Source organism: Zophobas morio, unplaced genomic scaffold (genome assembly GCF_036711695.1).
Source record: "Zophobas morio isolate AGI-343-1 ecotype UQ-CSIRO unplaced genomic scaffold, CSIRO_AGI_Zmor_V1 ptg000044l, whole genome shotgun sequence".
In the NCBI taxonomy this organism is placed as follows: domain Eukaryota; kingdom Metazoa; phylum Arthropoda; class Insecta; order Coleoptera; family Tenebrionidae; genus Zophobas; species Zophobas morio.
The window spans coordinates 1,373,604-1,399,748 of record NW_026972149.1 but is presented as its reverse complement, the minus strand read 5'-3'; the positions used below and the strand labels follow the sequence as shown (position 1 = coordinate 1,399,748).

General features: G+C 35.6%; 1 protein-coding gene across 4 annotated transcripts in view; it reads left to right on the top strand.

Annotated features, from left to right (window-relative positions):
- The window catches only part of LOC135141582 (cytotoxic granule associated RNA binding protein TIA1), a 217,030-nt gene that overhangs the window by 94,774 nt on the left and 96,111 nt on the right, over window positions 1-26,145 (top strand). For all 4 annotated transcript variants that reach the window (XR_010282400.1, XM_064072817.1, XM_064072815.1 and 1 more), the window contains exon 2: window positions 17,697-17,868. Coding sequence is in view for 3 of the 4 variants with exons in the window: in XM_064072817.1 (XP_063928887.1) it covers window positions 17,697-17,868 (172 nt within the window). In the remaining variant the exon portion in view is untranslated. The remainder of the gene's footprint in view (window positions 1-17,696; window positions 17,869-26,145) is intronic.

Below are 26,145 nucleotides of genomic sequence, written 5' to 3'. Positions count from 1 at the left end.
TTTTCCGTGCATCTGGTAATACTATTCGCCAAAATCTCGACACCCCGATTTTCTCTTTCGTTGCGATCGCCGTTTGAAGCTTACAGATGCGTCGCTATACAAAGACATATTTGAATACGCGATCAAAGTTCTGACTGAGAGCTAGGAGTATCACGCATCAACTACCAATGCTTTGTTTCTTTTGATTATCGCATTCTTCGGATTGTATTGAAAAGGCGGAATATGACACCGCCTTGCTCTTCTGAATAAATTCTCAAAGGCCGATTCGTCTAATTTTTTCACTTATTTCAGATATGCTGATCTGCTTACAAACAATTGCGACGTCGCAATATCAACGAAATTAAATATGATTCAAATTACCACCCCGTTCGCGCTACGACCCCGCTCTATCTAAATTATCTACACGTCTCACTGTTGCGTGACAACTACAGCGACACCACCAAGAAGGTGAGTTTGTCGACTGCGGACTTTTAGCGGCAATCTCATGCACCTGTTGCAAACTCTTACCACAACATCTGACAAATAAATCAGTTTTTTCCTGCATTATATTGCAGTGCTCTTTGTTACAATGACGATATCTCGTTTCATATATTTTATTTCGTTCGTGATGCCACAGTATCAAAGTGTCTCCATCTACCAGCACCGACAAAACGCAAAATGTGCACAACTGACGCCGAGGGGACAAACTCTAATTTTAACCGCCGCATGTATTGCAAACCCATTTCGTATATCATATCTACATTACCACAAGCCTTGCAGCAGTACAGAAGCAATATCGGAAAAAATGTGTACCTACTATACACGTTAAACCTTTTTTTAGATCTAACGCTTTTCGTTCCCTTTCAGAAACTCGCTGCGCTCGTTACGTTATTTTATTTAAAGCGCAAAAAACGCAATTGCATTTATTCCTTTTATAAGCGACATTTGTTCGCAAGAGTCACAACATACATCGGTGATATCACTCTTTAATCCCCAGTCAAGCAAAATTTAAACTGTTTTTCCAGTTAAATGAACATGTTCTAGTTTATTTGTTTTTGAACGGTTTGTTGTATCTTTTAATGTTTATCTAAGAAAAAAGCATGGCAGTATCCATTAAACCTGTTTTAACACTCTAATAAGTCGAAAAAAAATATATATATAAAATATGATTTTGAGAAATTTTAGTTGTTGGAACACATATAACAAATGGCATAAGCGTAGGAAAAAATATTGTGTTGGGCTTGTTTTTTGAATTTATTAATGTCTCATGGTTTAAACACTCATACACCGCCACTGTCTTTGATTCAAACGCATTATGTTAGGAGAACGCACTCCGTTAACTTGTTTATATTTGGCCCGGTGCGAAAAAATCGAGTGATTCGTCAAACAATTCTTCCAAAACTATGACAAATCTCTCTGACATGTATGTCAGTTCGCACACGTACACTATTAATAAAAAATTGGCCTCTATAAAAGAAAAACTAGCAATGGAAAAAGGAAAAAATGTCCTCTCGGCACTTATAACAAGCTTAAGTTCAAGTGTTTATGTTTATACGTCGAAATAATATAATTTAGAAATTAGTTTGATTCGAATAGGTTTGTCTTTAATTTGTGATAGTAGCGACAAACTTGTGGATGAGTATCTAAACATAGATTTTAAGATAGATGTGTCGGTTGTTTGCTCTCCTGTAATTACGAGGGAAGGCTATTTATAAAGGACGATACTATTTTAGTTAGTAGAGGAATTTAAATTACAGTAAGGTAAAATGATAGATACTTGATAGTAATTACATCGAACAAGGGCGGTGCATTATGACGAAGATTATCTTGACGAAGAAGGCCCATAATATAGCAGGAATACAACAGAGCTATCTGTCATCTATAATATGTGAAACGCTGTTTAATGCCTGTTCACTAGAGTTATTATAATGAGCGGAGACACGTGTTTAGGTAATACCTCAGAGAATCCGGAAATTACATTAAATTTGGGTTATGTCGAACAAACATAGGGGTTGTAATGCAAATATCGATCCCCCACTTTAAACAATTTTTGTGTTGAATCCAACCAAGTACGTAAAATCCAAATAAAGTGGTATTAAAGGGATAACCAGTTAACAAAATGTTTAATTTGGTATTACCACTTAATAACGAGTTTGCAACCAAGAATATTATGTAATTACAGTGAAAAACGTGTTCTGTTGAAAATTCAATGCAAAATTTATTTAGTGAACCCAAGGGAAAAGACTTGCTGTGTTTTTAATAAACACAAAACTAATAACAGTTTCATTTCGACAAAAGGCCAATTCAATTTTTGCGCTTGTACATAAAACCAATTTCTCCAATTAGTTAGCTAATTTTAGTGAAATTGTATTAACTTAACTCTTTTAGACCATCTGAATCTCGCATTAAAAGTTAAAGAAATAAAATTAAGTTGCATTAAATGCAAAAGTTTCTCTTTCGTTTGTTCTTCTGTAACAAGTCACAGTGACGCATAGTCCACCTCGGGCAAACCGAGAGAATTTCTTAAAAACCGATGTGCTTTCATTATATACAAACCTACAAAGGCTGTTGTTTCAACCTGGAATATACGGTTCATGAGCACACAGTACGGCAGTCACTTAATCAAGCTACAAAGCTTAACGCAAATTAATACAAGTAATTATTATTATTATTATTCCTTTATCATAATAGCTGCATTTTTGTGCTTGTCCGTAATTCTTTAATAAAAATGCGCTTTTATTTGGATGGTGAATAGCACCCGGGTGATAATGTGGTCGTCGTATTAAATGAGTGATTTTCAAGTTTCTACAGGACAACCGTCACATCACCCGGAACCCATTCATCATTTTTTAATGTATTTCTTTGTTCTTCTTAACAGTTTTAGAAACTGATCTCGTGTTTATTTAAACGAAGTTTTTGAGATTTTAGCGTTATTTATTTTTATTTATGTTGAATGAAATGTATTGTGGTGTAAATTTCGAACGGTATTTAAGTCCCGGTTCCAAGTGCAGCCGATACAACTTTGTGGCTTCACGCTCGGAAATCAATTTCTAAAGTAAACATTAAACGTAATTATCAAAGGTAGTGAGACTATCGCAGACTGCGATGTTTCTTTATGAATTAATTTTTTGATTCTCTTGCGGAGCACGGGTCATGTGCTTTTCGTTTTGTGGTTTTACGAAGTCAAATCGATAAAAACTTTTACGGCTTGGTAGTGACTACATGAAACTTGATTAAAGAAAATAGTAGTGGCGATTCTAAAGCACGAGATCATTCCAGAGGAAATCGCTTCGTTTGTAATTATTTTTTTAATTATTATTGCTGTAGTTAAAGTAAAATGGGAGCGGAAGCTGTGGTTGGATTGATTAATTATTAATCTACAAGTGTGGCGTTTTCGGTTATTTACGAGGGCAATTTATCGTTGTTTATTGTAAGCAACGACCGAAAGGGCATAGGTTGTAAATAATCATGGGACGGTTAGTAAATACTAAATACTTTATACGTTAAACCATTATCCCAAGTAAACGTGTTTTTTAATCTATCAGAAAATCTCTAGTGACCGCAGTTTGCGAGCAATGTGAATCGTCTGCCTCTAACTTTTCTACTGATTTTAGTCTTAACCCCCGGCCCAAACGGAAATTAGTTCTTTTTTACGTCGGGATGCTTTCCCAATATCTTGGTTCGCTTCCATGCTCGATTTGCTTAGATCGTCGCTACAAAGTAGCGATAACACTCAACAATTCCACTTTCTTACTCGTCCTATGATTTCTACAGTCCTTCTGACCTGATTTAAACAAACAAACAGCCTACTTTATTTCCGCACATTTGACGGCGACTGCTAATGTAATTGCTCTAATGGAGACGCTTTCATATTGTCAGTGACCATTCACCCGAAAATATTGATACAACCGAATCATTACAGCCGCCACAGGACTACTGGTAAACGTAAAATCTCTGCAACAAAAGGACACTCCACCTGTAACCACACACTGTGCAACATTCCCCATTTTCATGCAAAAGTTCACACATTAAATTAAGATTATTATCTACACAACACAGTTAAACTCGCCATTGTAATATCGTTCCTCTTTTCGAAATATTGAAATACAACAGCACTAAATACCACTAATTTTCTCTTAATGTAGGATTTTATTACCACACAAACTCGAAATGTTAACAGATTTTTTGCTTTTGATCAATATTGTTATCTCTTTCTCACACGCTTACTTGGTCTATGTCTTCCTCTTACTTTCGGTCTCCCGTTTCCGTCTGTCTGTCCGTCTGTCCGTCTGTCTAGAAATGCGATGTTCATAATAAAAATTGCAAAATTTTTTGATACATAAAATTCTAACATTGTTCAACTTCTTTAATTAGTATTACCCTTTTTTCTGAGTTAGTTAGTTTCACGTTTATTTCTATTTGTATGAATTTTAAGAGTGGAATTTAAAAAGTGCCATCTAAAATTTATGCCAAGTTTAGAATAAGTGCCTATTCAGTTTGGACCGGAGGGGTTAAGGCCCTCTAGGTACCAACGTAACGTAAGGGTTATGCACCATAGTTCTCTAAAAAATAATCATTAATATTTTCACAATTATACAATAATCATAAGAGTTTCACAACGGGCGTTACTAATCACTAACAAAAACGAGCTCGCTTTCCGTGCGGTACCATATCGCCTTTTTTGTCAAAATAACATCAAAATTTGGGTGAATTAGTAAAGATACGATGACACTGAATGTTAACAATGATATAATAAAGCTTTTACAATTTGTCGGTACCAAATTACAATCGTTAGAATAATACAGATTAAGGAAGAAAGTCCAATGAAAAGTTAGCCATTTTTCTGACAGGTAATATCTGCAGCGCTGCATTCAACAGAAAACTTCTTTTTTAACAACCTAGAAACTCCACTTTTATCTGCTAAACTATAATAATATATTTATTAAATGTCTCTGTGGAGACTTTTCTTTTAATGCCTGCTTTATAGTTACAACTTCATACACGATTGCTCAAGAATTTTTAATTAATCTTGTTATTTCAAAAGTTTGAACGGTTGAATTAAAATAATAAAGCTTTCATTTTAGCCTTCACCTGATAAATTTACACATATTTGATTAGCAGTGGTCATAACGTTAATTGAGAGACCCATCATTACCTTGTTTACTGACTAATTGTGGAATCGAAGCTGCTTCTAACGTTAAATAATTAATCAACATGCACTTTACAACAAATACACCTTATCGATCGCCTGCAGTATCGAGCTCTGCTGCATTAATGCACAAATTTTGATTGTTATAAAACTTAATTAACTCCAGTGTAATTATAAATACTAGTTTTGCGTTCTCGTCGTTACTTTAAATATCTCTAGCGACATCTAATTTTAACCGTTTATTGGTGTTTCGCAAAAACTTTAAACCGGTTGAATTTGCTATCCGCATTGCGAAATGTTCTATTTAACGATTCACCACCGGTACATGTCCGGTTAAAAAACGATGCATGAGAACACTGAAGTGAATTGTTTAAAATGCTACTCCTATAGCGTCTTTCTCTATTTTTACTCTAATTAACTGCCGCTAACTACTTTTAATTTGGTTAGAAAATTGCACCTGTTTTATCAAAGGCCACAGCGCGATATAACGTAGAAACGAATTAGGTTTTTAATCTGTCTAATTAAAAACGATACACCTTTGACAGTATTTGAATGTCGGCTTTGATCTCTAGAAAAAGCATTTCTTTTAATGAGTTAAAATCGTACGTGTTTACTAGAGCAACGACGCGCAAATGTCATTAATTTTTTGAAGGGCGCCACCGAGTTGTTATTGATTTATCTATTAATTAGGTAGTTATTCACAAACAAAATAGCAGAAGGTTTCATTACTAACGCAAAATCGGTATTTTCCATTTGTCAAAACCATTTTACAGGTCAGATTTTAGCGATCCTGTAATAAGCGTGCATGCATGATGTGGAGTTTGGTCTTTTAGTGCGTATTTATTAGTGTGCACAAATAACCCAAACTTTATACTCAAATAGCAGCATGCACAGTTCATTTATTTAATCATAGAAACTTAACAAATCCCGTTCCATAAAGCCTTCACATATAATTTTGTTGTAGTAATTGAATTAACTCAAGAACTCGACCCTTTGCGTAATTATGCATAGAGCGCAACGTTAATTGTTGGTTTTAATGGAACACAAAGCTTTGAAGCGATACATGTCCAACTATCACAGATTTATAGAATCGTATTCGTTGTTTCAGACTAAATGACTTATGTAAAAAATGTTGTTTTGTTCAGGCGAAAAATTTTAAAATACTCATTCTGAAGCAATTTAGAAATCTACCGTCAAGATGAGCTCATGTCAAGCAAAAAACTGGATAAGCTTGATTGTTTTATTTTTCATTTCTTCGCAATAACGTCAAATTTGGAATATGTTATTTTGTGTGTATTATTTGTGAAAATAAAATGAAATGTAAAATGTGTTGACGGGGCTAAGCTGTAACTAATGTTAATGGGAAAGTTGTTTGTGGTTTGTTGTGTAGCGCGAAATTGTAATTTTCATGAACATTACATTATTGACATTGTGACCTTAGGCGGCGTATTACCGTAAAATATTCGTCTACAACGCTTCCAGCGGTATATTGTTTGCCCAACTTTAAATAAAAGCTATTAATTCCAATTACCAAAATTGAAGTACATTAAGCAAATTGCACGTGTTTGCCGTTTTCTGATAATAATTGTTTTTGTCGATGGTTTCCATCATATCAACATCGTTTGCACCTTCCCTGCCGGATTATTTATATTTTATATGACTAAACTTGGACCAAACGGAACCATATTCATCATGGTGTTGATTTTGAGTTAATTAAATATAAATTTACCAGTTAACATAGCGCATGGTCCGTTCTGCAATCCATTATATAGGCACGCTTAGTTTACTTACGCGAGACTTATTTCATCACACGCCTCAGCGATTCAAAACACTTCCCTTTAATTGATAAATTTTAATGTACCTAGTAATTTTATTAAACACCCCAACTGTGCCCCTTTTGCGGGACCTTACCCAAGAATGTTTATTTTTGATACAGATTTATCGCCACCCTCCGACACTTTAAAGCTGAACACCCCCTTCAACTCTTTCCGACCAATAACGATCGAAGTATAATGACAAATTCAACGTGGATAATGGAAGACCGTTAACAGCCACAAATACAGCAAAACGAATGCGATACACAAATTCTGAGCACAGTTATTTCTCATATTTCGAATTCGACCAAAACCAAGCTGCACTGACGGCATGCGCGAAACAGTCAAAAACGGTCTCCTAAGAGCGGCACTAAAAAGCGATCAAAAAATAATCTCCTAATTCAAACATAAAAAATATGTTAATGAGTGAAATGTGAGATAAACGTGACAGCGTAAAAATTGTGGTGTTTATAAACGTGATTAACACGTAAGAACGTGCGTTATATTTAACGTGGATTCCGTGAGTGTTCGTTTCCATTGGAAAACAACGGCGTTGTAAACATTGCTCGTTGGATAATATTTATTCGTTTTAGATCTTGAGTTATCTAATGTCAAGACACATAAATTTAATTTTTTCGCACGAAAGGAGGCTAAGCATATTAATTACAAAAGAAAGGAAAGAAACGATCGTATATTTTCCGTAATTGGCGGTTGTAATTCTTACGAGATCACATAGGATTTTATGATTGTGTGGAAAATAATTCTTGTTAGCTGTAGCGGATACAGAACATTTTTGTTTAGTTAAGACTGTCGTTTGAGATAAAAGGCGGGCGGAAGCCGCCCCCCTCTGTGTATCTCGAGCGGGGGTTAGAAATAACTTGAGGCCGCCGCTGGCCTGGGCGTCGCTTTCAAGGTTAAACAATGTCGAACATTTTGATGAATTCGGCCGTAGATAACTAACAAGAGGTGAGGTTTTTGTCGATGTAATTGATTTAGTTGCTAAGTAGGGTGACTTCGGGGCAAATTGTGTCGGCAGGAAATTGTTTGATGGTTGATCGATGGCGCGGTGAATTTGCGAGAGTGTTAGGCTAATTGGGGAATACCGCGCGAAAATGTCTTCAGTTTGCCGACGAGGGGCAATCCAATTAAAATTTATACCTCCGCAGTCTGAAAATTTGGCAATGTAGCGCGATGTATTATTTTTGAATTCTTAATGTAAATATTATTCAATTCATTAGCAGAAGTGAGCGAATTCTCGAAACGGCTCCCTTGACAATGCGATAACAGCAGCATTAGGGACTCATTCATTAACTGATGCCTCCAACACGACGCGTCAACTGTGCTCTCTATTCTCGCAATGGTGCAGTGCGTTACGGCCCGCCACGTTGCGTTACGTGACTAGTTGACAAAAATTTAACCCCGGCAGAAGAAACAAAACCAGAAAATGGCCACTGTCGACAGGGTAAGATCAAAGTTTTACTAGTAAAATTGCAAAACTGTTTCAAATCATTGTAACGAACGAGTGCGAGAGAGATAGCTATATCGACACTTGGTATATTTTTGCCGTCATCGAAAAATGGTGCAACTTGTTCATTTTCGTGTTTATTGTTTGTTTTATTCGGTTGTGGAGAGTTACGTTACGTTGCGTTTCACATTGCCGTTGGCGCGCCGGGCAGCGCTAGTTCACATAGTTGTGAACTAATTTAAAGACTCGGGGCAGGTGAGGTTCGGTAGCGCTGCTCCGACCTGAGGCTATGAATATTTTACCCGAATTAATTTCTATTTTAAATCGCTGAAGTTCCACAGCTTCCACGCAAGCTTTGTCTTTTATGGCCCGAATTAAAATTGCAATGTATGAGTGGCTGTAAACCAACTACACTTGCAAATTTGAATTTCATTCTTCTAGTATCATTCCACCTACTGAAAAGACAATTTATATGTATTACATTTTCGCACCTTTATAACGACATTTGAGAATTATGTTTTAATCCTTAAACTCTATCGCTCAAATAAAACGAGGTGCGAAACCCAGGTTCAATTAACTTTTTTACGACGACTCACTTCGGCCCCTACCCGAAAAGTTGTTACTTTTGCACAACATGCGAACTCAATTATCATGGGAAACATACGCCCTATCATTTGCACAATATAAATAAAATGCTTTTACTTATTATTATTCCAACCTGGTGCGGGCGCATATGTGGGAAATATTCTTATAACATCTCAATAAGTTTGTGCAATATTTACCAGTCGAAGCACACACTTTTTACATTATTTATTCAAAACCATAAAAACCGTGTAATATGCTTTAAAATCCGTGATTTAAATAGTAACTTCGCGACGCTAACCCAGTTACATTTGTACTGTTATTACAAACAAAACTAATTTCTTTGGGATAAACATCATGACTAAAACTAAAATAATTAAGGCGGGACTTTTCGGCGATTATTCCATGAATATTTAATCACGTCCACGTGCCACTACTACAACAGTAATCCAGCTTCTCTAGTGTCCCGGCGCATCCACCATGTTTAACTAACTAAAACAAATTAATATATAAAAATTGGTACCGCGTCGAATCGTTTCACACCCGAAATAGTTATATGATCCTAGTTGGTGTTTGTTTTACTCGCAAACGTTAAAAGTAAAAACTTCGCTTCTGATTAGTCGTTATGTCGAGGTAATGATCGTGAGACGTCTAAAAACTGGTTTTACTAGCTATAAACAGAAGAAGCGATCTCCTGAGAGCGATCTCCAAAAACGATCATCTGCGAGATTTGCTAATTTTTATCTTGCATATGTTTGTTTTGTTGGCGCATTAAGCTGAAATATGTAATGAGATATATCAAAACAAATGCAAAATACACTCGGTTCGGTGTTTTTTTGCTTTACACGTGGAAAACAATATTTACTCTTTTTGTGCGTTGTTCTTTGCTGTGTACCTCGTGACGAGATGCAATCTCTGTGATGTTTTATTACAGCCGAAAAACAAAAACTTTAATAAATATCGTATAACTCCTAATGAACAAAGCATAATATTTGAGCAACTAAACGCATTTGAGCGAAATTATATTTTCCCTGTAAAACGTCGAGATAGTCTTTACTTGAGTTTCCAGCGTTACGTGCCTGATTTATTATTGTTTCAGGACGATGTATGCAAATTTTGATCAAACAAATCGAGATTTAAATTGACCTTTATTTGGAATTGCCCTGTCCATTTAAATTAAAATCTCGACCAACATAAAACATAAGTTATAAATCAGAAAAAAAAAAATTCTGGTTATAAGATAGTCGCTATAAATAATACAAACAGAAAAATAATTGTTAACAGGTTTCAGGAATACGTAATTGATATTGACAACCGTTATCATGAAAAGTTTGCTTTGTTACATGTTCCATAGTAAGCGGAGTGCGTGCAACCCGACCTGTCTTGTCAGATAAAAAAGGTGCGTTGCATGGAAGTGGGTTAAAATGCATACCACAACCTGAAAAATATGTACACAATCTCTGATATTCGTGCATGCAAATTGTAAAATCAATTTGAATTTACAGCAAGGTCTTTACAGAGACTGTAAACAGTGCTTAACTTGTGGAACATGTTATTTATTGGCCCCTGTTACAATTAACGACAATATACTTGTCATTTAATTAAATTGTTTGATAATTTAATATACACATCCCTCTATTTATAATACGTGGTGTGTTCATTTTAATAAACAACATACAGTTTAGAGTGTACAATTAATAACGCTGTAACAGTAGAGATATCGGAGGAAAATTAATAGTATCGTTTGCAAGTCCAACAATGCAGCTCTCTAATTGTCCGCTTAAATGGCCCCTGATGTAAAATTAAAACAATTTGCTAATATTGTACGCAACTTGTATGTACTAATCATGAAATGCGCTAGGTGTCTTATAAAATATAATTTTACTATTAAAGAGTGTTCAATCTGTTGCTGTTTCTATTATGTGGCGCATTTTAACTGGTTTTGGATTATTACATTATAGGTGGATTTTCTATTCAGTAGTCTAAATTTAACGCGTCTCAACTGAATAATTTATTTTAACACGAATTATTTAATAACGTATTACATAAAAATTACGATGTAGGTAAGACCAAAATTTTATATTAACCCATTTTGAGATTGTTACAACTGTATTTGGTGTATTTTGTTTATGGAGAAACAGTTCGACCCGAAACGTGTTCTATAGAGTGAACATAATTAAATTTGCATAATAACTACAACAACAACAATAATACCTGTATGATAGTAATGATATTGTAAATTAGTAAATAAGCTCTATTCATATACGTAAAACTATCTACGAATACTTTGAAAGCTGTCAGAACAATTTATTTTGTTACCAAATTTGTGTAGGTTTGCACTATTCTGTCATCCAGCATAAAAGCGATTGGCGCCATAGCACCAAAAATATGTATAGAAGGTGGAGTGTGTTGACATAATCACATTAAAACAGAGCCATTGTTTCACAAAATCGATAATTTGGTCGCGTTAGAAAACTCCTTTTGTACACGGGCGTGCATGTATCCCGCGAGAATATTTCACATATTAATTGACTTGTACATTTTCGATGACCATTAATTATTTGTTTAGCAAGGGCTTTTTGGCGCTGTCCATTACAAAACGGTAATATACGCAGATACATATATCGATAAGGGTTAGCTCTGTGCTAACTTGATTCCCGAGTGGCTTGTTAAAATCGAACTGTAGCTTTGTGTGTTATGTTAGACTGCGAGGCGGAGATTTACGGTCTGGGAGTGATGCGCATGTGCGACTTTGGTGACGAGTTTCGACAGCAGAGAAACTTTTCCTCGGAGTGTTTAAGTGGGTATAGATTTAAACAATTTAAATGGGGTGCAAGTTAAACCGTAATAGTTGAGTTACGATTTCAACCAACATTCTATCGAGTTTGGCCGGTTGCAGATCGTATCTTGGTGTAATAAAGCGTTCGTCAGGCAACGTCGCGTGACACACCATGACAATATAAAATACAGTCATATACCCTTTATTCTTTTCTGGTGTATTTCTTTACCATTTTTTCGCTTCCATTAATTAAACAAATGAAATATGTATATGCATACATGCATAATGAATTTCGGCGACAGTTCTGATATATACATACCAATTTTCATTTCGCACTCTTAACTACTGCGTCTTTTGTCTCTTCGGATTCATTACTTTGACGTATAAATGAATATTTCGAATACGGTTTACGAATTTGCATAATATCAACGTTAATTTAAAAGACTCCTTTAACAAATTTATTAACTGAACTGAAGCGGAATAATATCTCGTGAAACACTTCCGTCTGCTTTGGCGCGATGATGTTACTGTTGTAGACTATTTATTTATAAAACAAAGCTGTGACGTATCTTGTTTAAATTTAATTTATATTTAAATTGTTTCCATTAAAATTTTTGTGCCTGGAGCAAATTCAGCAGAAATTAATTGGCATATTGCGCATAGTTGCGCTATCAGATGACTGCGACAAATAGAATTCAATTAATTGTTAGGCAGTAATTAACCCCATATTAAATTGAAATGCTGCTAGAATTTGAGCCCTTTGTGATCGACACACCGCAGATAAGAATCCGGATATCGGTTGCGGTCGACGAGACGTGCCATCACGAATCTCACCCGGTAGGATACTAAAACTCTATTACACATATTTGACAGCAAAGAACATCAACCACGCACAAAGTAAAACTCGCAAGATTTTCCAAACAATTATTAAAACCGACAAAATCTCGTTTTTACATTCTGGTTTCAGTTACGAGAAAAGAATAAATAAAATTAGGACTTAAAAACTCCAGCACGCTCCTACGACGACTATCAACTACAAACTAGGAAAATGTTGTGGTAGAACTTTTTCTATCGACTCGCTTTGTGCATCATCTGTTTCTTGTTCTTTGTTTGCAACATTTGCGATATCGTAAAAAATATTTACTGTAGCTACAAAAATCTATCAGAACTTCATCCTTGTATTATTTGCCACTACAAACATTTCAAACAGGTGCATTCAATGTTTCCAGTTTGTAGTGCATCAAAAATGAGTATAAAATAAACATGCAACCGACTCACCGAAGGTGAAATATCACGTACATCAATTCCCGATCGTAAGCTACGGAACCATTGTAAGGTAAATGGCTAATTTAATGTTTTTTCTACATTTCGTAACCCGTAGATCATGAAAAAGAAGGTCCCCGTTTCCACCTGTCTGTCGTCTGTCTGTGATACGATTGATTTTGGCGAATCACATACCTTCCAAGAAAATAGAGGGTGGGTGGGCGGGGCTAGTACTTGCTAAGATAAGACTGATTTCGGCAAATGACATATTCTCTGAACAAAAAGCCTCCAAATATTCTAACCCTTTCAAAGGTTTTAAAGCTTTCAAGGATACCAAAAATTCTAAGGACTACAAGGATTTCAGGAATTTAAAAAAATTAAAAAAAGCTAGAAAAGCCGGCAATTAAAATTTCTAAAGGGATTTCAGGGATTCCAAAAATCCGAAGATTTCACAGATTTCAAATATTTAAAAATTGGAAAGGTGATAAAAATCCTAAGATCTAAAAATATTTAAAATTTTAGAGATACTGAAGTATCTAAAAATAATGAAAATCTGAAAGCTCTAAAGATTATAGAAATTCTAGTGATTCTAGTTTCTAAAGATTCTAAAGATTCCAAAGTGGTTTGAAAGATTCAAAAAGTATAAAAGCTTTCACGGATTACATACACTAGAACCTGCGCATTGTAAAGACACTTAAGATTCTAAATAAACTAAAGTTGTAATGTTCCAAATATAAAAAAGATCCAACAAAATCTTATAAATTTTAAAGAACTTGGGGGTGCTAATGATCCTAGAAATTGCAGAAATTTTAGGATTTATAGAACTCCTAGTAATTACCAAAGTGTTAATATTTCCATAGTTTGGGAAGGCTCTAAAGGATCTAAAGACTCTAAGAATTCTAAGGGGTCAAAAGCTAAAATTCTGTTTCGAATACTTGAAAGATTCTAAAGGTTCTAGAGAAATTCCAAAAGGCCAAAGATTCTAAAACTTGTAAAAATCGCATGAACTCTTAAAATACCAAAGATTTTAAAAATTCCAAAGACTTTAAAGAAAACAAAAATCTTAAAGACCAAAAAATCGTAAAGATCGGAAAAATGCTTTTTTTAATTTTTATAAATCCTAAAAGCACTGAAGGCCTTGAACACCCTAATTATTATTTTATAAATCTTGGAGACTGTAGAGATTCCAAAAATTCCAAAGATATAGACTCTTGAGATCTATAAATTTTAGAAAATCTGAAAAAATTTAGAAAGTGTGAGAAAAATTTGGTAGACCTAGAAATGTTGAAAGTATTGGAAAAGGTTGAATTGCACAATTGTGGTACAACGGGAACCTGATAATTTTAGAAATTTTGGAAAATGTGGAAATTCTGGTCATTTTGTGTACTTCGGTAAATCTGAAAAATTGGGCTAATTTTGAAAATTTTGCGAATTACGAAAATTCCCAAAAATTAAACGAAAATACAAAAATATTGAATCTCAAAATTTGAATGCGACGTCGCAATGCAAGATTATATTTTTTAAATTCTAAAGTATATTTGTTTAACAGATTTTGACAGATCGTTAAATTAAATACTACTTAAAGCACAACCAATTTTATTTTAGAGGAAACTAGTGATATCCGTTTCAAAAACACTTAAGTGTATGTTTTTCTGGGGCAATTGTATGTTGTCTGTTGTAAATTTTAGTTTCCGAAACTACTGGACTGATTGTTATGAATCATCCTGTAGATGCCAAAACGCTAACCAAAATTTGTCTAATTTTCTCTGCCAACAATTTGATAACGTCATCTCAAAATTTTGCCAAGTAAATTCTATTTCAATTTTATAAAATAAAATAATTTTATACCTACTTACGGTTTATGAATTCGTGTTTACTGTTTACCTTGGACGTGCATATTTTTTCAAAAGAAAATCAAAAAGGTTAAACACCAACTTAGAAACTATAAAACCGACTACTTTGAAATTTTGTAAATATTTCAAGAGTATTGTAAACATCGTACATCTGAGAATCAGAATTATTTTGTTTATTTTCTCCAAAAATTTGATGACGCCGTTGCAAAAATTTTGGTGGATAAATTATCCACAAAATGTACAAAATAGACATTTGTGTTTTCTCAGTTCTCCTATTCATCACTCTCTCTCTCTCATTCTCTCATTTATCACTCTCTCTCATTCTCCCGTTTACCACACTCTTTCTCAGTCTCCCATTTATCACTCTCTCTCTCATTCTCTCATTTATCACTCTCTCTCATTCTCCCGTTTATCACTTTCTCTCATTCTCCCGTTTATCACTCTCTCTCGTTCTCTCATTTATCACTCTCTCTCATTCTCCCTTTTATCACTCTCTCTCATTCTCCTATTTATCACTCTCTCTCTCTCATTCTCTCATTTATCACTCTCTCTCATTTTCCCATTTATTACTCTTTCTCTCATTCTCCCGTTTATCACTCTCTCTCATTCTCCCGTTTATCATTCTCTCTCATTCTCTCATTTATCACTCTCTCTCTTATTCTCCCGTTTATCACTCTCTCTCATTCTCTCATTTATCACTCTCTCTCATTCTCCATTTTATCACTCTCTCTCATTCTCCTGTTTATCACTTTCTTTCTCTCCTTCTCTCATTTATCACTCTCTCTCATTCTCTCATTTATCACTCTCCCTCATTCTCCCATTTATTACTCTGTCTCATTCTCCCGTTTATCAGTCTCTCTCATTCTCCCATTTAATCGCTCTCTCTCTTATTCTCCCATTTATCACTCTCTCTCATTCTCTCATTTATCACTCTCTCTCATTCTCCCGTTTATCACTTTCTCTCATTCTCCTGTTTATCAGTTTTTCTCATTCTCCCATTTATCACCCTCTCTCTCATTCTCCTGTTTATCATTCTCTCTCATTCTCCCGTTTATCACTCTCTCTTTCAATCTCCATTTATCACTCTCACGCATTCTCCCGTTTATCACTCACTGTCTCATTTTCACGTTTATCACTCTCTTTTATTCTCCCATTTATCACTTTCTCATTCATTCTCTCATTTATCACTCTCTCTCATTCTCCCGTTTATCAGTTTCTCTCATTCTCCCATTTATCACTTTCTCTCTCATTCTCCCATTTATCACTTTCTCTCTGATTCTCCCGTTTATCACTCTCTCTTTCATTCTCTTGTTTATCACTCCCTCTCATTCTCCCGTTTATCACTCTCTCTCATTTTCCCGTTTATCACTCTCTCTTATTCTCCCATTTATCACTATATCTTTCATTCTCTCATTTATCACTCTCTCTCATTCTCCCGCTTATCACTCTCTCTGTGTCATATGAAATTCCAGTGCCTACTCCGAGTGAGTTTCCAATTGGCTGGCACCTGTTATTTCAGCAATGAGGGAGAAGGAAGTTCTGTCGAAACCTTCGAACAATTTTTTAGATTACTGATACAGCAAAATTTTGAGATGACGTCATCAAGTTTTCTGAGGTATAAAAAAATTAATTTTAATAAACGATTTAGATATCTTTTTTATTTATTTTGTTTAAAAACAACAACAAAATTTTGGTGCATTCTACATAAAATGTGTAAAGTAGGCAATTTTGAGATGACATCATCTAGTTTTTGGAGGGATAAAAAATAAATTTATGAACAATTTACTAGGCATAGGATAACCTCAAAACGTTTGTAGGATTTTAGGGCATTCGGTGTCTAGGTTAGACTTTTGATTTTGTTTGCGAAAGTGTGGGTAAAAAACTAACGCGGATTCATAAACCACAAATACAAATATAAAATTGCATTTATTATAAAATTTAAGTAGCATTTCTCATGCAAAATTGTATGTGGACTATCAGAGAAATTTGTTAACGTTTGTTGTCTAATAAATATCCGCACAGATGACAAACAAACGGAAACGGAAGACCTACTTTTTTGTACTGTAGGGGTCACGAAACGTGGAAAACAACGGACGACGACGATCAGCGTTAAAAATATTTTTTAATACATATTAATTAGGGGTCCATTAACCTCCTAAACAAACGATCGCAGAAGTGGGTTTCGTTTCGAGTCCCTTCATTTTGAATTCCGTTTTGGATTATTACTTAGTTTAGCATCTTATAAATTTAGGACTAGTAATTATTTGAGTTCGTTTTAAGTTTTGTTTGCTCCACTTTGTGACAGCTTCACCAGTCTCGTAATTCATGTATATAAAAAACCTTCTAGGTATTTAACAACCTAAAACGTGATGCGTGTTGACTTAACAATCTATTTTTTACTACACCTTTCGTTAACTAGGTTGGCGCCGTCGGGAATATTGTAAGTAATAATAAACATGTTTGACGCAGGCAGAGACACCGCACAACTTGAAGTAAGCGTTGACACTAAATTTGTGTATTCGTTGTATAGTACTTACAGTGCTACCCTTTAAATAAAAATCGATAAAAGTAATTTGTTCGCTCTTAGAGTTTACACCTCTAAATACGGAAGCGTGTTTTGAAATGCATAGAGTCTAGTTCTAATTCGAGTGTCCTGGTTAGGGGTGCATCGGACCTCGGAATGCATGAGGAAGTGGTCGTCCGGTTAACACCGGTGCGCCACCTCCAGCGCTGCTGCCACACCGCCGGGGCACGCTTTTGCGGTGAGCTGGCTGTAAAGTGCACTTGATTAATGTGCGGTGGTTGTTTACAGGACATGAAAGGTGGGTGGGCAGCCTCGCCGGGGAGCACCGCTCCTGTAAATGCTCCGACCCTGCTCACCCTGCAGCCATTGCTGACGCAGCCCAGCACGCCGGTACAGACGGTCCAACAGCCCACCACCGCCACCACCACCGCCTCCACGCAGCCGAAGCAAGATACCTCCAGTGAGTATGTAGCTAAAGCATGAAACTGCGAGAATATGACGCACGCGAACCAAAATCGGGGTTGCGCTCTTCATTATATGTCGGTAAGAAATAAGTGTCGAGTTGTCGATGTAGTGGACAATGCTCATTTTACTTGGCTGAACACGAAGCTCTTTCTTTAAAGTGCGGTTCGAGAGTCTATATGTTGTTGGCCGTGACCAGGCTCCACAAATTTACGCAACTTTTTTTTTTCTTTTATCTATTGGCAATAACTGCGGTTGCGACTATACGGTGACGATGAAAGAGGATTGCTCATCTCCAAATTTGATCATATGCTCGTTTTATTATCATTGTCTCTCGGATGATACAACATTGAAAGCGTACTATTCAAATAAGCGTGGGTAGCAAAGGCGTGCGAAAACTACACAGGGCCTGTTTACGACGTCACAAATAACTCAATCAGAGCTTTAATCTATAGCATTGTCCAATTGTATTGGACATGCGTCTAGTTTACCTTAATTAATTGTAGATTTGAGATGATTTGCCTGATGGGTAAAGTTCTAGATACATCAGTGATCGGAAATGCTCTCGAGATGACTTAATATTAGCTATTTATTATAGATGAAAATATAGCCCGGAGCAGCATCAATAACTGGATTCGGAAAGAGTTTTAAGATCGGAGATTCGTGCCTACCGTTTCTTTTTATACTCCAAGGTTCGTCTTTAATGTCACACAAATTATAAATAATATATGTGTTATGTGAAAAATACTGGTACCCTGAATGATGTAAAAATACATCCTGGTAAAATTTACGCAGCAATAAATGTAACTTTACGATCTTCACACATCTTTCTAAGTACTTTTACATTTATGCTTAATTCATGCCTACTCTTCGGGTCAGGTAGCTAGGGTAGCTGCAAATTGTTTTTGTTGACATGGCTTGGACGTGGGTTTATTTTGAACGATTATTAGTTTTAGTTGTATTTTCGTGGGAACCATTATTTCATTAAGCGAATAGAGTACGTGACTTTGTCTACGAAGTAGATGAATGCAGCGAACTATTAGAGCTGATGGAACGTGTATGGAAATTTGTGTATTCTTATCTCTAGTGAAGTGTAGTTGCGGAATTGGTTGTGGGGGTGTTTGCGAACAATAATGAACAGAACAGTTTTACTCGGGTGGGAGAAATTTTGCGGTTATAGGAAATGTTTGAGCTTGAAAATGTAAATGTGTTCGGCTCGTTTGAATTGTACATATTTAAAACACACGGGAAATGTGAACCGGTATAAACCGATGGCGGAAGTTGTCCTCGATATTTAGTAGCCGTGGTATTGTCATTAAATGCATGATTAAATTCTCAATCACAACGGAACAGCGGAAATTTAGGGATTACTTTATGAATTAAACAGGTAACAGTTAGGGTAAACAACGTCGGATTTTTTGGTGATGTAGTGGGAGTCTGGGCCTGGGTCTGGGATGTAGGAGCAACAAACGCGGAAAATAAACAAGGGATAAATACTTCTAACAAAAACACTTTGAAACAAAGAACATCAGAGATTTGCTCGGTCGATGCCTGCTTTGTATTCTGTGCGATGAAGTGACATACGGGGCCAATTGTGTGTTCGATTACCGGCCAACGAGGGATGAACGGAGCGACAGACGAGCTGCCGCCTAAAATGGGAACCCCAATAGCGCGGAAATGAATGGTTGGCGTGCCCCAAACTACGCAACTAGCCCTTCGTTAATGCCGCCAAACCGGTATAACCGGTATTTCGAGTTTGACGGTCCGCGCTGCTGCTGGGCCCGGATATCGCCCACAGACATCATTAACAGAATACCTGCTTCCCCACTCTTTTCTAATATATACCCTTCCCGGTCTTTCTTATTTACGCCCACAAAAGAGCTTCTGTGAAATTTTCAATATTAAAATCGTGAAATCTCTCACTCAACATTACTGAACCACTCCACTTGACTTTTTCTGCCTAAAAATTATATTAATCTTACTTAATATTCACCATAGAGTTTTAGTTTACAGTAAATTAAAAAAGACACCTCACTATGTGAATATTTATTTACCAACAATCTTACTGAAGACAGATACTCTAAGATAGATTTGTCTAATGAATCAATAATGCAGACCCATTGAAATTTTGACTTGGTGTAGCCAGATCATGTATTAAATGCTGCTTAGTTTCCATTATATATTTTCCCCGTTGGACACCGCGTTTAAGTTTACGTCTTGATAAGTTCTTTAATGAAAAATTCCTGTCGATTTTATGTAACAATTCATGCGAGCGGCGCTCTGATCTAATGATTTTGAATTGATTTGTCGCGTTCCAAGTAAACGCGTTCGAAATAGATCCGGACTTGTTCGACGCCACTAGGGATCATTCCGAGACTTCGGAGAGAGGCATGCAAAATCTCGACGCCGCAACAATGGAATTGGAAACTTATCACTGTTCCACTGTACTCATGCGTTCTCGTCGTTTCTGCAAGCATCATAATCTTCCTTTCCAACCTGACCAATTAACGCAGCTTCAAGAGCCGAAACACGACATTGTTTGGATATTACGAGTAAGAAATGTTTGGTGGCTTTATTGATTTGAGAAAGCCTCTATTGTCGTTCTCCATACCCCAGAAGCAGTCGCATGATTAAAAACTTCTCGAAACGTCATAAATTAAGGACAGCCAAGTCAAAGCCACTGTTCATGTAGACGAAAAAAAGCGAAGCCTTCGTAATAAATCAGTGAGAAGTTTATGATGTCACCGTGGCTTTTTAATACTTTCGTGAACGCATACATAAAACAACAACACCATCAAAAATAAACGCTTCAGTAAAAAATCTTCTCCGCTCTATTGATAATAAACAGTAAAGAAAATTGCACGAGAAATCAAAACATATAAACCCGCTCTTATGAAAACAATTTTCTAAAATACCGTACTTCCTTTTCTTTCCACTATCTTTCGTCAACTTTTCATCATTCTAAAGCTTGATTTATTAATAATTTTATCTGTTTATCTTAAAGTTTGGGACTTCTACCACAACAAAACCTTTTGAGGGGTCCACACAAGTTGATTCTAATCACTGCTTTTAAATAATCCCACAATAGACTAGAGTAACCCTGACTATTGTGCTTCCTGTTACCTTATAATTCTCCCGAAATCACCCCGTCTTTGTTCCAAATCACGATAAACATTACTTTGCCTGGAGAGGGAACAACGCTGTCTTTGAGAAGCCAACTTTGCTTCTGGCGCGGTTAGTTGTGGATAAGTGGGTTCTAGCCTAAATTTTAGCATATTAATAACAAACACAGTGGAGCTAATAAAACAATGTTATTGCTTATGTATCTAGTTAGAGCGACTTGTTACCGCTTGCTAATTATTATCGATTACAGCAGTCCCTTCAATCCCTGATGACCTTACCGTTTAAAGAATCAAAAACTTCGTAAAACAAACTCGCTTACGACGCGTTCGAACTTGTCGTATGATGTCTACACGTTGTTTATAGTTTTAAAGTACACACAAAATTCCACAACAATCGGTCAAGAACTTACCTGTCACCAACAAACAGATTGCTTATTTTTTCCCATTTTCAGATCATTTAATAAACGCCGTCGCTCTAACTGCACAGTAAAAAAGGAAATGTATTCATTGAAAGAATAGTCATAAGATGACCGTTTTAAACTCATCGCTCATTTTAACTTATAAAACCGATTCTGAATGAGATAACCCAGGCTCCAGCAATTGCACGAATAATTTCTTCCGCTTTCTCTCAAACGTAAATTTCATTTTCGTCAAGTTTAAAAGATGTGACAACTTCAAAATCACTTTCACTTGAAACAGCTTTGCTTTAAAAAGTATTATTGCTGATCCCATTGGGTGAATTATTAAATAAAAAAAGATGAGATCCAAAGATACGGATCATTATTTAAGGGAGGTATAGAAGCTCAATGAAAGTATATCTGGATGATCGTCTATATGAGGGGCTGCCAAATCGCGGTTGGAAAGACCCATTCAGCGCTTTTATACTTAATTTAAGGTTCGTTGATAAAAAGAAGAGAAATTAAACGCGTCAAAGATACAAAACTGAATAGTTGAAAGAATTCATATTTCGCAGAACGTCATAAAATCCCACTCCTTGCGTGGAGAGCGGTAACGGGGCGGACGAAGTCTGTTTACTATAATTGATTCTTGTTCAGTTGTCACTATTATTATTATTATTATTAAGAATGACAAAAGTTCATTTTAACGTAGAATTATTGACCAATTAACTAAATTAAAGCGATATTGGAGCCCGCTCAGACCTAATATAACGAAATAACAAACTTTTTATTTGGAAGAGTAAATTCAAATTTCAGAAACTGCCGGAATAAACTTATTAAAAAGTACTTTAAAGATCAAATATTAAACACTTATTTGAAAAAAGCTTACGAAAAATCGAATTTAAATACTCTACTCAAATACTTTTAAACGAGAAATGTAAATAAAAGGAAGAAATGTACATACAGCAAAACTCTTTAATATCAGCGAAATGACTTATACTCAAGTTAATTGTAAACGATTTTCTCGAGATGATTCCTAAAAATGTTTTCAAGATGTTTAGAGTATCGTCTCCCCACGTTTATTTTATCCGAGAAAATTTACTTCAAAACAGCAGTACGTTAGTATCATTAATTTCGTTTCAAAATCCCGTGCTTACTTAAAATATCATAATATGGCTTAAACAAGATTTAAAAGAATATAAGGTGCTTTTGTAGTATTAGACTGTGCATAATTCGAGGGACGTGGTTTTACGCTTTTTGATAAATTTGTCAACAGACAAGTACAAAATAAAGCTTATTTTTTGTATTATACAAAAGTTTCATTGGAAAAATTTTGGAACGAAAATATTAAATATACATAGAAGAAGGAAAGTACATAAATTTTTCTGCTGTAAGAACAGTAAGAAATATGCACTAATTAATATTTTACATGTTTTTAATGAGCCTATGGCCAGTTTGCTAAGTTACATACGCAAGAACAACTTCCAAGTGAAGTATGGTTGAACTACGATGAAGTAATATTAAGTTTGTTGCGTATTTCTGAATAAAGAACACTTGAGTTCCTGCTGGGAGTTTAAAAAATTCTCGTTGCTTTTTAATCATAAAACATTCCTTAGGGTATGAACGATTGATGCCTTTACCTTACATAATAAATTTATGTGAAATAATAAAAAAGTTTCCGCAGAACTTGTGGATTCCCAAACTCCCAAAAATTCGCGTCTACGCTTCCCGTTTCAATAAGACTATACGTTCATATTTGGCAAGAAAATTGCTAAACTTATTTAGGGTGTAAATGAAACCTTTACGTTATATTTAGTAACTTCTTGATTACTACGAGCTGCGGTATTGATAGTTTTTGCTAAAGTATCTTGTAATTTTCCGAGCAGGTTGCTATTTGATCTGCTTGGAAGGTAGCAAGTTAGAAACAAGTTAGGGAACGTAACGATATGAAGAAGAGCATAACAGGCGAGCTGGAGCTTGCTGCCGGAGTACATGCTTTTGCATGTTCATGTTTAACGAGAGCCCCGTCTATGCCGTAATTATAACGAGACCGGCAAAATGTATCACACAAAATATAACCACCAGAACATATTATAAAAAAGCGACCCTACAAAATACAAAAACACCTATATAGGGCACGTATTTTTATTACACGAGCGGTAACTAACTAAGTAACGTGGAAGTAGTTTATTGCACTGAAACACAGGCCATGACTTTTAACGTTCTAAATCTCTGGACATATAATTAGAATCATAGATTTCAAGTCCAGTGCGGACACACCACAGTCCAAGGTCTCAAAGTTTATCTGCAGAGGAACAACTCATACAAGAATGTTTCTAGTAAATGTTCTTTAGCCCACTACCGCGTAACCTTAGACGGCGTTCACTTGTTATTGGTGCGCATTGCCCAGTTTACCAATAGGGATTTCGAACTACCTCACCCCGTTCGCCTCTTCCGGACCTTATTTAGGTTTTAGTTAGTAGAACCCGCCTAACAAGCCTAGTGTAAAATTTTATTATTATTATATTGTTAATAAATTAATAAGTCTCATATAAAATGTGTTTTGTTTTTAACTTAATGGGGGTTATCCTGAGTAAAAAGCAAATATTTTAATTAATAATTTTAACTGAATCTTATTTATTCATCTTCTGAAAGTTGACGACGTTATTTCATTAAATAACTTGAATGAAAGAGTTTACAGAAATGCGATATTTGTCGTGCTTCAAAGACGAGGAAAGTTCTGTAAAGAATTTATTATGCGGAGTGGTAAATAAACCTAGGAAATTAATTACTTTGTAGGAAAATAGTGGAGGGCCTAGAACGTACCTTGGCGGAAGTTCGGTGGGATTCGTGCGGTGATAATTGTCGGTGGAATGCAGGCAGGCTCATATGAGCATCGCAATGCAAATATGGGAGTTATGCACGTATGTGGGGTGTTGTTTGTTTAGTGTAAGTCCGCGGTTTAAATGGCGAGCGTCTCCCCTAGCAAACTGGTGCGGAATTTGGAGCGTTGCTTACATCGCGGAACGGCCTCCAATTAAATAGCATAATTGTTTATCAAAATTAATTTAGGCAGCCATTGAGCCGGAAAGGGGTGTAAGCAGGTGCGAGTCTGGAGAACGTTGCATGTGTTTGCGGAATGTTGCCTCTTTTTACAGTAATTGAAATGGTTTGTTTGCATAATAAAATTAGTCCAAAGTGAATTTAAATGCGGGTCCTTATTAGGAATGTTGTTAACAAACAGCATATAAAATGTACAAAGTAAAGCGAATTACAAAGAAAATTAGGAAAAGGGATAACAACATAAAATAGAAGTCCCCATCAAAATTGGATCGGACAGAGAGCAAGAGCAAGATATAGAAGGCAAAAGTAAAGTAAGGATTTGAGCTGTGCTAAGCAGCTAAATAGCCCGAGTGATTTGTAAATGCCCAGGAGACATCACCCTGCTAATCACCCTGTAAGAACGGACCTCTACAAACTCGATCCCTAATCTACAAAGACTTCCTTTGCATTGTTCCTACTTATTTAAATATTGAAAAATAACATCAGCGGGCTTTGCTCATACTCATTTCTAATTAATTAACACACTTCTGGATGATGAATAATTAATAAGCGCCGAGATTCATCCCAACACAAACTTTCAAAGCCAACAAATAAGCCAAATCTAAAAGCTACTTTAAATCTAACCCATTTTTTTACAGTCTCCAATGATTAGAGAACTTCAGCGAGCTTTATTTATTTTTAAACCTTTTCAAACAACGACTCGTCTTCGTTCTTAAATAAAAGATTCATCGATGTATTCTCTTGAACCGTTAATTATTTATGAAGCTCTGCTATTGAATTTTTTTAAATATTAATAATGAATAACACAATAAGCTGTCTTTAAAATTTTTCAGCACAAAGTACGAGAAAATTCATTTCACAAGCACCGCATGTTTACAAAATAAAAATTCCTAATTGAAATTTCAAATATTCAGGAGCCATAAATTAGTTCAGTCGACCTTGCGAGAAAATAAAAATAGGCGAGAATAAGAATAATTAATGTGGCGTTCCTACATGTTTCATATTGGAAAAAAATTCACAATTTTACACACCACACAAACACTTAATAAAGCGACAATAGTTTCAAGATATTCCCTTCTAGTCAAACACCATTTGCTTGCCGTGGCTGAAACAAATCAATATATTTGACACAAATGTGCTAAGTTTTCCAACAAGCCGCGTTTGATCGAGTTTGTCACCGTATCTTCACTTACTTGGATTCCCACTTTCCACATCTTTTTACTATCTCAAATTAATGTCTTCCCTTATCGTCACGCCCTCAACTTAAATTAACAGATTTACTCAAATTGCTTTGCGATAATGAGAAGCATTTACACAGGGTTTATGACTCGACTCACTCTAATCACATTTTTATAACAATTCTAGATTAACTGAATTCTGTGTATTGTCTGATAACGACATTCCATTTCATGTTTTCTTTATAAAATTTGAGCGCCTTCCTACCCTCTACGTACTATTCTATATAAGTATATTTCCTACGTCTTACATTGGATAACGATAAAAGCCAAATTTTATTTAACCACATTTCTTTCTGTGTCTCGCTTTCAGCGGTGGACGATATTTACTATTTTTTACAATTATTTGTACCATCCTCGATATGAATTACTTCGCTCCTCAAAATTTTCTTATACCTGCCTACAATTGCAGTTTTGGCGTTTTTCAACTTCATTGTTACATTTCGTTCAGTCTATC